This window comes from Acanthopagrus latus, chromosome 9 (genome assembly GCF_904848185.1).
Source record: "Acanthopagrus latus isolate v.2019 chromosome 9, fAcaLat1.1, whole genome shotgun sequence".
Classification (NCBI taxonomy): Eukaryota; Metazoa; Chordata; class Actinopteri; order Spariformes; family Sparidae; genus Acanthopagrus; species Acanthopagrus latus.
This window is the reverse complement of record NC_051047.1, coordinates 12,218,877-12,232,760: the sequence shown is the minus strand read 5'-3', so window position 1 is coordinate 12,232,760 and position 13,884 is coordinate 12,218,877. Positions and strand designations below refer to the sequence as shown.

Below are 13,884 nucleotides of genomic sequence, written 5' to 3'. Positions count from 1 at the left end.
TTTCTCATGTGATGCTATGACATCGAATGTGACACTTTGGGGAAAAAAACAAAAAAGCAAAGTCAATTAGTCAATTTAAATGTTTAAGAATGTTTAAGAAAAACATGCAAATATGCACTAATTGATTCAGTGTTAAAAACAAAGTCCTCTGCTTCTGTCTTGCGTCCAGCTGTGGAAAAGGTTTCAGGAGGTTCATTTAAACCAAACCTGTACTGTTGAACTGGTGAGGCAGCCCCCTTCGATATGATATGAATTATGTGGTGACCGCTTTGGCTACATATGTTGTGATAAGCTGCACTAAAGGTGTAATTACACTTGGATATGCAGGTTTTGGGGACGCCCCAGTAGCTCAGGTGGGAGAGCGTATGCCCATGTACAGAGTGCGTCTGTGCAGCGGCACTGGGTTCAGTTCCAACCTTTGGCCCTTTGCTGTCTGCCATCATCCCACTCTCTCACTCTGTCTGCATTTCCTGTTTTATCTTCAGTTGTTCTAAAAATAATAAATCCATGAAAAGGCCCCCAAGTATTTTTTGAAATATTTTGCACTATATTAGCAGTTTGGAGTAAAACAACAGTGACTGCCTTTTACCTCTTGGCAATGGCATATAACCGGACACACCAGATGGTTTGTTTAACAAAATGGTTTGTTTCACAAGTCCACCTGGAAAAGGGCCGCTAGAAACTGTTTGGAAAGGGGCAGTCTATCAGCATCTATCATTGGCTTCAACCAATCGGATCAACAGTAGGAGAGTGCAGCCACCAGCAGAGCCAGTTACCAATGTCAGATGGGAGATGAGTGAAAACATCATTCCGTCGAGAAATGCATTAAGTGTCATCTTTGCTCTTCTTTTTATAAAAAAGACTCACCAGTTCTGTTATAACTCGTACTCGAGCATCTATGATCCCTCCAGCCGCCATTGCCGTTTTTAAAGCAAGTCGCTTCTCTTGTCGGTTGCTGCATCCAAACCACACCTGTAGCTGCCAGTAGTTTCTCAAACGATGCTGATCGATTCGATGCTTGTGCCTTCAGCTCGAAGCCTGGCAACATGGTTTGCAAAATCACATGACCACATGACTTCATGTATCCAGCTGCCTTGCGACGAACATCCATAGAACAACGGATATTTTTTCAGATACTATCACCCACAGCCCTTAGTTTAGTCTAAATGCGGCATGAAAGCACCAATAGTCACACCCATATAGACATCAGCTGCACTTTCAATGCATTAGAAGGGTTAGCTAAGTGGGCTAAGCAGTGATAATAGTGCTAGATCTTCACGAATGAATGAAGTGCCAGACCAGTCGCTCTATGAACGGTGATTAGGTTCCTGTTGCCATGGAAAACGCGGTTTACGGTGAAGTGACCGGACGTCTCAGAAGGGTCCATAATTTGCTCGAGGTATTGTGGGGGCGAGGAATGACGTGGATGAAATGTAACAAAGACGTTCAAAACCGAAGCACCAATTATCTCTTGAGACAACAGAAACGGAAAATGGTTAAAACAATAAGCTGACTGTCAAAATCATTTTCATACATTTTTTTTTATATCCTTTTTTAATAATCAACAAGTGACAGAAAATGCATTAAAGAAATAGAGATACAATTAAACTGATTCTTCATTCAGAGGCAGCAAGTTGCAAAGTCAGCTGTGTCGTGATTGTACTTTGGACAAAATTCATGTAACACCATGTCATCTTAGACTTGTTCTCTCTCTTCCTCTTCAGTATGTCATCTACCGTTGCCCTGACTGCATACGTGCGCGCACACACACACAAACGCATACACACACACACACTCACACTCACACGTATACGTGAATAACTCGGCTGATTATCTCAAGCAGCTGTAGCCAGTGTGTATGATCCTGGAGAGAATGCTCTTACCCCTCCTACACAGGCAGACGGGAACACACACACACACACACACACACACACACACACACACACGGCACTCTTTGGTTTTGTTTTTTGGGGTGAGGCAGCTGGCCAAGAACAACGAGCGGCCTGTTTAGCATTTCAAAGCTGCATCTCTCTCTCTCTCTCTCTCTCTCTCTCTCTCTCTCTCTCTCTCTCTCTCTCTCTCTCTCTCTCTCTCTCTCTCTCTCTCTCTCTCTCTCTTTTCTGCTTCTTTCCTTTCTGTCCCTCTCTCACATTTTCCAAGTGATGATGGGAACAAAATGAACTAATTAAATTCTCTGATTTCAAATGAAACAAAAATGAACTATCACACTTACTCACAGGGTTTCAAATGGGGAAAGAGAAGAAGATCATTCTCTGGGCAGCCCTCTGGCTGTATCTAGTGTGATGGCAGCACTGGTAAACTCCCTGTACGCCACTCTGATGTCTAAAATCTACACACCCCCATTGTGTCTACTCACTGGCATCTTGATCTAAGCAGGGCTGCTTTAACCAAACGTCTCTGCCAGTGTCAGTGGTGACCAGGTGTTCCGGCCTTTTGGTGTACTGGAACACTTTGCACGAGTTTGTTCGTACCTGCGCGCATGAACTCGCCGTGTGTGTGCCTTTGCTCAGGGCACAGTCCGTTTCGTTGTCCGGGAATTTACTAAATCTCTTCATACATTCCTCACAAATGTCACTTTGCCCTGCAGTCCAAAGCTGTCAAGTGCAATAGCAATTTTACCTGCATTCAGTGCGTTTCTTCAGTTTGAGAGGTACTGATAATTCCAGCTTACTGTTACACTGTCTTGACCCATCTAAGTATGTGCTTTTGACAGTTTGAAACGATTAGTAGTAATATCATAGTATTCAGCCTCAGTGTTTGAAGCTTTAATGGTCCCCTGAGCATTTTGCCATTGGAAAAATTCCCTAAAGTGAATGTTTTTTTTCACCGACTATTTGAAGAAATTGATTAAATGATCACACGTGGATCATATTTCAGTGTGATTTGAGAGTTGACTGAGAAATTTGGATGTAGTTTCTCAATCTCAAAATGATGATATGCTCATTTTTTCCATTAATAGATGATAAAACATGTTTTGAAAATCAATGACGAATGCACTTCTGCAGTCACGTATTGAACCGCCACTCTCTTTCGTGATGAACGTCTGCTTTACCGGTTTAGCCGCTGCGGTCACGTACAACTTTACAGGTGGAATGCATTTCTTCAGCTTGTGCACTTTGCTCCACAAGTCATGGATCAGAGTAGTCAAAAGCTGTGACGCAATGTCCTTTTTTAGATCAATGTTAAAAACTGTTCCCATTCAGTGTCCCTTCTAATCGCAGCAGCCGAACATTAAATACGTGCCGTCTAAAGATGATATGCTGGCATGTGTTTGCCAAATTCCAGTACGTAAATGAACACATGGACGGTTTGGCAGGTGCACCTCCTGTCACATTCGCTCGTAGTGATTCAACAGGAACAGTGTCAAAAAAAAAATGTAGTGGAGAGTTCTGAGTTGCAGTATTAATAAATCCGATCACGTTGAAAGCATCTTTTTTTTCCCCAAGTACTTTTAAGTTGCAATGAGTGAATCTGGAAAAAGATAGTCGATTGCTGAGTCTTTGGGCTTGTGGCTCAGCTCAACCCACCAACCCAAAGCGTCACTAGTAAAGGACCTGGAAATGTTCAACTATCTTGCATATGACACGTTATTAACCAAGAGTTTCAACAAGAAGGACAACAGTTTATATTTCTGTTTAAAAAAAAATAAAGCAGACGGATAGCTGAAGGCATTTTTTTTAAGTACATGAAAAGAAATATCAAAGCCTCTGAGAAAATGCTGCATGTAAAATTCAAGTGTAACGACTCTGCAGCTCATAACGTGACCTCGGGGAATCTGCAAGGGTTAACTCCCCCACAGGGTAAAAACAAGAAGGCCTGCAGCTCCCCGATGGTCAGCTAGAACAGAAGAATCCTCTTGGATGAGAGGGAAATCGTCCTCAATAACCTCAAACAAGTCCAGTTTCCTTCATGTAGCACTTAGACATACAGTTACCATGACCTGGATGATGGAGGAGCTTCACCGACAGAATTCAAGTTTGTAAGTGTGTAGAAAAAGGTTTGCCACTGGGGACAAAAAGCCTGCCAGAATCTTGATTTATACTCTCATTTGAGCCTAGACCGACATTGTATTTTTTGTTGGTCTTCTTTATCTCTGTTTGGATCGTGTTGCTTGGTTTAATGCACAGTTTTGTATATTTATTGCCAGTTGATTTTGCACCTTCTTTTACAGAAAAACATGCCTATCCTAACGAAATACCCATCCATGCATGTGTCCTCTAACTGGCCAACACCAGTGCTGTTTCGGCCTCACTGTGTTCACGCGCTCGCCTTATTCAACTGTGGACCGTGCTAGTGTGGTGACCTGAATTGACTATTGACGCTTCTGGCTAAAAGTCGCAGCAGCTGTCTCTTCTGTGGCACTTTGTCGCACAGTGATATGGCGTATGTACATGAAATCATGCTCTGTGAGTTGTCACAATAATTTTGTTATTGTGGCGAGGCTGATCGACAGAGTAACTACGGCGATGCTGAGAGCGCGCGTCGCAAAATGCGTTGGGCCGAGATGAAAATGTTTGTTTCATTATAGTCTTTAAAGGGGCACCGAGTCATTTTGGAAAGAAATTCAAACTCGACAAATTAATGACATAATAATAGAAACTCTTATACTTATTATAAATATTTGTTTTATAACTGAACCAACAAGCTGTTCTCAGAGGAAAATAAGGTCCCTAGAGCATTGTTTGAAGCCACAAAGGTGGCAGGGTCCGCCAAATTTACCGCCAAAGTACAACAGTATGAAATAGTGTTGTCCTTTAAGGTCAGTTTGTTTATTCAGTTTATTCAGTCGTGAAAACAACATGAGAGTTTGTTGGTTACTTAGGCAAAGGATGTCAGTCACCTCTTCGGATTAAAACATCTTCTCTCCAACAGCAACCAAAGGACATTTTTAACGCTTAATTTTCTGATGGTTCACTTGGGGATGATTTATTTTAATGGAGAAGAGCGTAATTAAACATCTTTTACTTCTGTCTTTTACATCCACTTGCTCAGTTGGTAGAGCAGGCGTGTTATGTATGGATCCCTCGTCCCCGCTGCAACAGCCCAGGGTTTGAGTCCGACTTGTGGCCCCTTGCTGCTTGCTGCCCCTCCTCTCCTCAGCTTCCCGGCATCTCTGGACTGTCGTATCCATAAAGCCATAAAAGGCCACAAAAAAAAATTTCACTTGTCATTGGTCATGATTTTGTGAATTTTCCAGTATGAAATGGAGGTTGATCTGCTCTAGAACATCGGCAATTGATGAGAGTTTTTGAAGGTTACACCAGATTTGAAATGCGAAAAGTGCCATTTCAAGTGCAATCTGATCGCTTAGTCATTCCTTATTTGTACCAGAGTGAGAGCTCTGAGTTGTATGTAGACGTGTGTGTGTGTGTGTGCGTGCGAGCGCAGACTTTTCTCACGGTTTGAGGAAGTGCAGAGGCGTCATGGAAGTGGCCCTGCTGGAATATGTAGGCAGACTCATATTCCTCTCTCTCTCACACTCTTGCTCTCGCTCTCTCTTGGAAAATCTATTTCTGTCGTTAGAGAGTCCATCTTCGGTTTCTCTTTCTAGAGTCGGTCCTGGTCTTGCCCCCCCCACCCCCAGCACTCCCGTTCCCCTTTGATCGTAATCTCCTCTTCAGTAATTGGACCACTCGCTGGTCACACAGTGGCAAAAAGAAACACACACGAACAGGAACAGTGTGTGTGTCAAAACGGGCACTGTTTGTGTTGGAATCAATAACCCGGCTGGGGAAAAAAAAAAAAAGCCAATCGAGCCGGTGACTATGAGAATGGATAAGACCAGCAGACCTCTGCACTCTTGTGTCACCATCTCAGTCAAAACATTGACTTTTCCGGTTTTCAAAAGATGTCAAGCCACCATGTGGGGCTAATTAATTCATCGTTTTGTTCATTAAAAAAGTCACACACAGAGACCAGTCACATGCTGGCGGTTTGCCAGAGTTGGGCATTAGATGGTCACTTCCTCCTCATATGGAGAGGACGCGGCAGCGGCAAAGTTTCTGTTAAATAACGCCACGAACTGGAACAGTCACGGCTGTTAAGCAGCACTAATCCTCCCATCAGCATGATTTTGTTCCCACTGCGAGCTGTTGACAAATGGGTTTCAACAACTCGCCTAAAATTAGAGGAATATAACAGAGATTGTAATTCTTTTAGGTGCGTGGGTCTTTTGGATCTGGAAGGGAGAGCAGGTGTTGAGGAAGTTGTGACATTGATTTGAGAGCCTGTCAGAGATTGGAAGTAAGTAGCAGGAGCGCACGCACGTTCGCTGCACGTGCCGAACTCATGCCTGGCTGTCCTCTAACTGCCAGCTAATGTGAAGTTTGCCCCTTGACACTTTTGTGGGGGAGGAAGAGTAGGGGGTTGGGGGGGAGGCAGGCTGAGGCAGTGGGACAGAACCCACTTAAGCCTTGTCCACAGGTATACAGAGATTCTTTGAAAAAGCAATCTGTCCACGTAAGCCCTGCGATGAACTGGCGACATGTCCGGGGTATACCCCACCACTCGCCCGATGTCGGCTTGGATGGGCTCCAGCCTCTCGTGACCCTGTAAAGGATAAGCGTTATGAGTTATGGATAATGAGTGATTGAATGAATGACCACATGAGCCTGATTTTATAGGATGTCTTTGTAGTTGTACAACGAAAAAGCAAGTTAAACAAACAAACAAGCATGCATGACAGGCCAGTAGGCGGCAATGAAGTCTATGTCAAAGATATATCGAGCACCACGGTAGAACATTGTGAGCACACTCTTTTTGAATAAAATGACTCAAAAACCAAAGAAAACTGCCAGCTTAAGACTCAATTATGAGTCTCTCTTTCGTGAACTTTTGATGCATGGAGGCCAAGACATAGATTAAAATGCCTTTCAAAGCATCCGTATATGTGTGGAGCAAGGCCTTAAACCTCCACATTTCGATCTCAGGGGAGCAGAGACTGCTCCTCACTGACCTGAAGAGGGCATAAAGGGGGAGGAGGGGCATGTGAAGGCAGATTCTGATCTATAGCGCTTTAGCATCTGATACAGAGTCTTATTAGCTCATGTTTAAACAGATAATAATCTTGGGTATTGCGTTTGTCTGCACACCATGATTGGTGAGTCTGTCCCAGGTAATGAGCCTCATCCAGTGGGGATGGTCTCTGAAAAGCTCGGTGGACAGTGTGCTGAACCCTGTTTGATGCTCTGCTTTGGATAAAAGCACCTTTGCTTCCCGATATGAAGATAATAATCTATGAGCGTTGCTCATTGAGCAGTGATCTGTAGCACAGACAATGCAGAATTCAAGTGTGTTTCTTTCTACTGCTCTTAAGATAACAGGGGTGTAAGTGTGATTGTTTCCTCTAGGTATTTAATATTAATGACCACTCAAAGTCACAGCTGTGGACCACTAGGAAGTACTGCTGGAACAAATGCGCTTAAACTGGTTGAAGCTCAAGGAGGAGGCCATGTATTTCTTTCTGTTTCTGTTTGTCAGCAGACATTCAAACCTGCAAGCTGTCAATCACAAACTGGCTTTTCTCACAAGCTCCAGTTTTGACGGTACAGGACACCGACTAGCAAGACGGATGAGAAAATGATTTAGTGCGTCAGACTTGACTTAGGCCTTTATCACAGAAGGCGCTGTGACACATCACAGTAGGAAGAACACAGGTGTAAATAATACAAGCAGTGATGGCTAATTTCCTGGTTCATTGTCACACTGCCATGACTTGGACACTTTCACACAACAGAGCCATTATTGTTTTTACTGTGTTATTTCCCACTATGACAAGTCAAAATGTCAGCTGTGATAAAGCCCTACTTGTACAGAAACCAGAAATCAGCTAGCAACCTAGATAGCTGATGTTGTAAAAGTTTGTCGGGTCCAGAATGATTATTTTGTTCATCTCTGTGTAAGAATTTGGTTTGCAAGCCAATTGTACAGCACCGTTGGTCACGGTGAAACAAGCTAGCAACTGCTTGAGAGGTCAGATGATTTGAACAACAGTGGGGTTGTGACGTGAACGCAATGGAAAGGGGAGCTGGAATTCCTCATTTAGTGGCTGAATGTTTATGAAGTCCTTTATCAGTCAAAAGTGACAAACATCCACTAGTTCCAATCTCTCAAGTGTGACACCTGTTTGCTACCATTAATCTCTGTTTGGACTTTTTTCACTATTATTAGACAGCCGTAATGCTTCCCATTAGCTTATCTATCAATAGCCCTGCAGTGTCAGTTTGATCTCTCTCACAGGGCCCTGACACACCATGCCGACTGTGGGCTGTTGGTAAGCGACAAATACAGACTACCTGCTACCTGGTGGTATAGAGAGTTATTTTCACTCAGTCTCAGAGCTCTAATTGGATGTCGACTGTAAGTTTCAGTGTGTTAAAGTTCAGCTTCTCGGCTGAAACAAAAGCAACGCGAGGCGACGCCACAACGACCTTTGTCGCCCCATGAATTTCAGTGCTGCTGGAATGTGTCTCGGCCCGTGTCAGTGCTACTCTGCCGTGCACAGTGCTCTGTACTAAGCATTTCTCTTATCTCTCTGCCTCTCTCTTTTAGGAGATAAAGATGGCAGCAAGGTAACAACAGTCGTGGCCACTCCAGGCCAAGGCCCTGACCGGCCACAGGAAGTCAGCTACACGGACACTAAAGTCATCGGCAACGGCTCGTTCGGCGTCGTCTACCAGGCTAAGCTCTGCGACTCTGGAGAGCTGGTGGCCATCAAGAAGGTCCTTCAAGACAAGAGGTTTAAGGTAACAAACACTCGCACACACAATGTACCTTTCAGCTGACTCACTTCAACTTAGCTCAGGAAACTAAAAGGACAAAGATAAGCAGCGTGTATTAGAGCTGATAATACACACAAACACGCACTCATGTCCTCTTTTCTCCTAGTCATCCTTTGTTTTTTGTTTTTTTTTGAACAATGGAACCAAACTAGGGATTTGTTGCATTAATGAATGTGACTGAGTAACTGTGAAAGAGACTTGAATGGAGTGATCTTTCACAAGAACAGTGAGATCAGCGAAGCTGCGAAACAAGAGAAAACAAAGGAAGAACTTCTTAGCGCTCTGCAGTCGATGCGTCCTCGCTCTAATGTGTGTATTTTCATGCAGGCATTGTGTGTGTGTGTGTGTGTGTGGTAGTGCCGGGGAGGTCTTATCCTGCACAAACAAACTTGAACCCATTGATACCCAGTCATCTGTCATGTTTAGTTCAGTTGCCACCGTGGAAACATCATATTTCCTTCCAAGCAAAAGCTCTGCTGGAATCCTCCTCCTGTGCTTTGAATAGATTTGACTGATGGCGTGCTGGAGGGGGGGCAGCGTCCCTGCTGCTTGCTCACAGCTCACAGATAAAAGACCTGAGACTGCCAAGCCTGCAGGACAGCTGTTAAGATTCTCATTAAGTTTATAGCCTTCAGAGTTGAGGGTTATGGGTGCACGGTGTAGTCGTATTATTGATCTGGAGTAATGCTGGGTAAGTTTCTCTTTTCAAATTTGGAGCAGTGTCAAAATTCTGCCTCTTATTTTGGACATTTACGTCACATTTATTAGGTCCACCGAGCTTAAAGTACCCTAATACAACTGTTGTTAATAAATCCCACCTTCATGAAGGTTATACTAGGAAGGCTGGCCTGCTGTCATTGATTGATTAATGGGACGAACAAATTATTACTCACACCTACCTCACAGTGTAATACAGTGTAATTTAACAGCACTACAACCTGCAGCCTCTGACATGGCCGTTGACCTGAACCAACACCTTACTAAAAGAGTTTAATCTGAACATTGTAACCTTAATAAAGGTGAGATTAATTGAGGGGTTGTTCTATTAGGCTGTGTGAAGTTTAGATACTTGGACTTGATGTGCACCTGAGCACGTATGGGGCATTTTTCCCAATTTTGATAAAATGTATCATAAGATCATCTAAATGTGACAGTTAGCAGCCAATTATTGATACATTGGCTTGCCAGATGTTTGTGATGGTAAATGGTTTTGGTGAAACAATCAATCTGCCCATCACTGTCTATACCTACTATACCTTCAACCAACCAGAGCGACAGGATGAGAGCGCTGCCACTAGCGGAGCCAGTTGGAAAATCAAACCCTTAAGGAAGCCAGTGGAGAGACCAGCAAAGATGTCTTTTCCATCGATAAAAAGCCCTCCGTGCCGTTCTTTGCTCCTCCCTAAATGAAATAAACTCTTCAGTTTTGATACAACCGTTGCTATTGAAGCATCTGCGCTCAACGCGTGAGGAGCAGCCGTTGTTGTTTTTAAAAGAACAGTTGCTTCTCTCGCTGGTTATAATATCTCAACCATGCCCACAGCTGCCAGCAAGGCTCCAGGGTGCGACTATTTTGGTCATACATGCACCTGAAAAATATTATTACTAATATTACTGGTTGCACCTAAGTGATGTGCCGGTATATCCACTGTAAAAAGTTAGTCTGGAGCCCTGGCCAGTAGTTTCTCATCCATGTTGATTTGTCTGAACCTCCGTGGCTTCGATGCAAGTGCATAGCTTGAAGCCTTATAGATGGATCACGTGATCTTGCAACTCCAGCTGCCTCACAAGGCACATTTCTCCTTGTATATATCACACTCTCAGCATTTCTTAAAATTCTGCTGTGTTTTGAAGGAATCAGGTTTTGATATAGACGACAATGGTTCTTACTTTAGCAGACAGTTTGTCAGTCAACGTCTGTCCAGAGAAGTATTTAAGGAATCCCCTGGCATAGAAAGAAATGTGCGTGTTACATTGCTGCACTATAGTTTATGGTGTCCCATACCACACATGCCCTGGCACACGTGTACAGTTAAAGATGATGCAATGCAACGTGTGACCATAATGTTTTCCACATGTGCGCTGAAAAACATGCACACCACCTATGATACACAGGAAGTTGGCCCATGTAACCATGTGTAATTTGATAAGAGGCCCGTTCAAATTGGCTTTTATGCCTGCATGAGTTTACTTAGATACCTGTGTGCTAAATGTGAAGCTACAGCTTATCTTGGCACAAAGATTTGTAACACTTTGGCATCTACTTTGTTCCTGTCACGAGAGTCAGGCTGTGTTAGCAAGATAGGACGAGAAGAGTGATGTCAGGATGAGCCTAGGTGTCCCCTCTTGTTTCCCGGGCTGCCAGCCTCCAGTCTCCCACGAGAGGCGCTGAAGTTCAGTCAAAGTTTAGTTAGGTGTGTTTCCTCGTAACAATTTTGCCCTTTCGGGGACTGCTGTGCCAAGCCGAGCGGTTCACATAAATGCTTCGGCAGGTCAGTGCCCCTGCGATTAACCTTTGGGAGGTTCAGCGCAGTTTTTCAGCAGGTGCTCGTCCTTTGCTGAACCAAACAAGATAAATGATGTCACTTAACGGTGTGTGGGGGTCGGCCATCTGTCCCAAAACAAGCAGTGTTTGTTGGTGACACGTGCACTCTTTGTGACCGTGCGTGCCGGCCATGATGAGGTCATATCCTCCTCTTCCTGCTAGCCTGTGGTTAGCATGACACGACAGCGGGTTGCACGTTCAAACAGTAGCCAGCTGAAGATCACGTCGATCCTGTCATGCTCCTTTCAACTGTGACCCTCTCCCTCCGCTGTCTTTCGCTCCGTTTCCCTTTCCGTCTTGCTGCTTCCAATTGCCCCGGCCCGTCCTTCCCCGTGAGCAGCTTGTTCCGAAAAATGAAGCAAATGAGCGCTAAGACTCCTCACATGACTGCCAAGCACGCGCCATAAAGTGTGTGTACCCCAGACACACGCAAACATGCCCAAACACCTGCGCTCTATTTTCTTCTTACTCCTTCTCCTCCTCTTCAAAGCCCTTTCCCGACGCTTCTCGTTTCTTTCCTGTCTGATTGGGTGTTCATTTGTGAAGTGAGCCTCGATGAGCAGAACCATGCTGGTCCAACATGTGTGACTGCTTTATCACACACACACACACACTCGCGCACACACACACACAGAGTCAAACAGGGTAATCATGTGAGACGGCTCTGTGTGAGGGTGCAGCTGATGAATGTGCGAGACAGTCTTGGTGGGCTTACAAGCTGCTCCTGGTGCATTATGGGATAGGTCCTCCTCCATTCCCATCAGAGGATCACATATCAGCCCATTGGATAATGGATGCTTGCATTAAAACCAACACACACACACACACACACACACACACACACACACACACACACACACACACACACACACACACACACACACACACACACACACACACACACAGTGAGAGCATGTCTGGTGGTAGTGAAGCTTACACGATGTTAATGGCCAAGTCTGGTGATTTTCTACTTCTACTATTCTTACTGTCAACAAATCCAATGAAAGGGCTGAAACAATGCACTGATTTATCTGACTTGGAAGTATTGTCTCCATTGAAAATGAACATGTAGTTTCTTTGTAGTCAGTAGCCGTTTTTATACTAGGCAGCAAGCCATCAATTTGCTGTCTTTTTTGCGGCCATGTCCGCAGATTTAGACAGACGGCAGCAAACTGGCGGTCTGATGAAAATGAGCTACTGGAAAGCCGCTGAGGTCCGGGAGGTGCTAGCATCTCCTCGATCTCTGTAGCTGTCTTCATTGTCCGCTTGTTGTTGTAGCGGCAAGCTACTAACGGTCGCTACTTTCAAATTAAAAGCCCCCCGCTAAGAACCCAGTTCTAAACTCCAATGGGGTGCATGTTAATTCTGTAGCGTAGGCTAAGTGGCTTCTTCAGGTTGGAACTGCCTCTCGGATGAGAGTTAAAGGACTTACGTTTCAAAGATTTTTTTCAAAGAATTATGTCATCAGTCGGACCAGACAGACTTGCGAACACATGAGACATGGTTTACTAAATAAATATATGAAAAGTTTGATCCATTGTCTGCATTCAGTAAAATTCATCAGCTGAATCCTAAGCGGTAAACTGTGACACGTGAATGCGTGGGCGTCGTGTGACTGCTCGATGCTCTTAATCTGTTTGGAAACTGGATGTGGTTTTGTCTGACGTTATACATCAGCACCGCGAAGGTGCAGCACTTCTACGGTAGCAGCCTGCCATTGAGGTATTCTCTCTCTCGCTCTCTCGTTTCCTCTCCATCTGTCTCTCTCTGTCTCTGCTGGCTGGGCTGCTGACACACTGGAGGATGACAGGTCAGCAGGAAGGACTGCAGTATAACTGGAGCTGGGCAGGGCTTCACTGAACAGCCTGTCTGCTCCTCCTCCATATGGTACCATCTTTCTCACACATAACAACCCACAGACACACACACACACACACACACACACACAGACCCGCAAACACTCCCACTAAGCCACTGCAAGAAGACGAGGGCGTTGCCTGCAGTGCATGATGGTTCGATGGCTGGTTTGTGACCCACACGCTATGATGTCACTCATGATGTGGGGGTTGTATGTGTGCCTGTGTGTATGTGTTGGTAGTATTTGTGTAAAGGGTGAAAAAGCAAGGGGGGAGGACTGTGGGAACCATTAGCATTTGTCTCTAAGCGAATTAGGCCGGGGGAATTGTCTCCACAAGGCTGCTGAGCTACAAGATGCTGCTGCTGTGACGACGAGGCTCTGTTTCGTGGACAGACGGCTCACTCTGCTCCGTTTTAAAAAATGAATGGGAGGGGATTAAATCCTCATAAAGTGGCAGAAAAGTGTGGAAGGACAGCGGCATATCTCCCTGCGCCAGCGAGCGTGGCACTGACCCACATAACAGCGGATCTCATCAGCCACCCAGCCAGCCAACACAGTTATTCACTGCCATTGTCCACCATATTCACACAGTCCGCTAGCAGGTTAGCAGGCTAGTTTTGTTAATCTTCTGTGATGTTAAGCTGAACATCTTAAAGGTTTTGACAGATTAGTAGAACAGG

General features: G+C 44.7%; 1 protein-coding gene across 2 annotated transcripts in view; it reads left to right on the top strand.

Moving 5' to 3' along the window:
• The window catches only part of gsk3ba (glycogen synthase kinase 3 beta, genome duplicate a), a 35,166-nt gene that overhangs the window by 3,983 nt on the left and 17,299 nt on the right, over positions 1 to 13,884 (top strand). For both annotated transcript variants that reach the window (XM_037108763.1, XM_037108764.1), the window contains exon 2: positions 8,572 to 8,765. In XM_037108763.1, the coding sequence (XP_036964658.1) occupies positions 8,572 to 8,765 (194 nt within the window). The remainder of the gene's footprint in view (positions 1 to 8,571; positions 8,766 to 13,884) is intronic.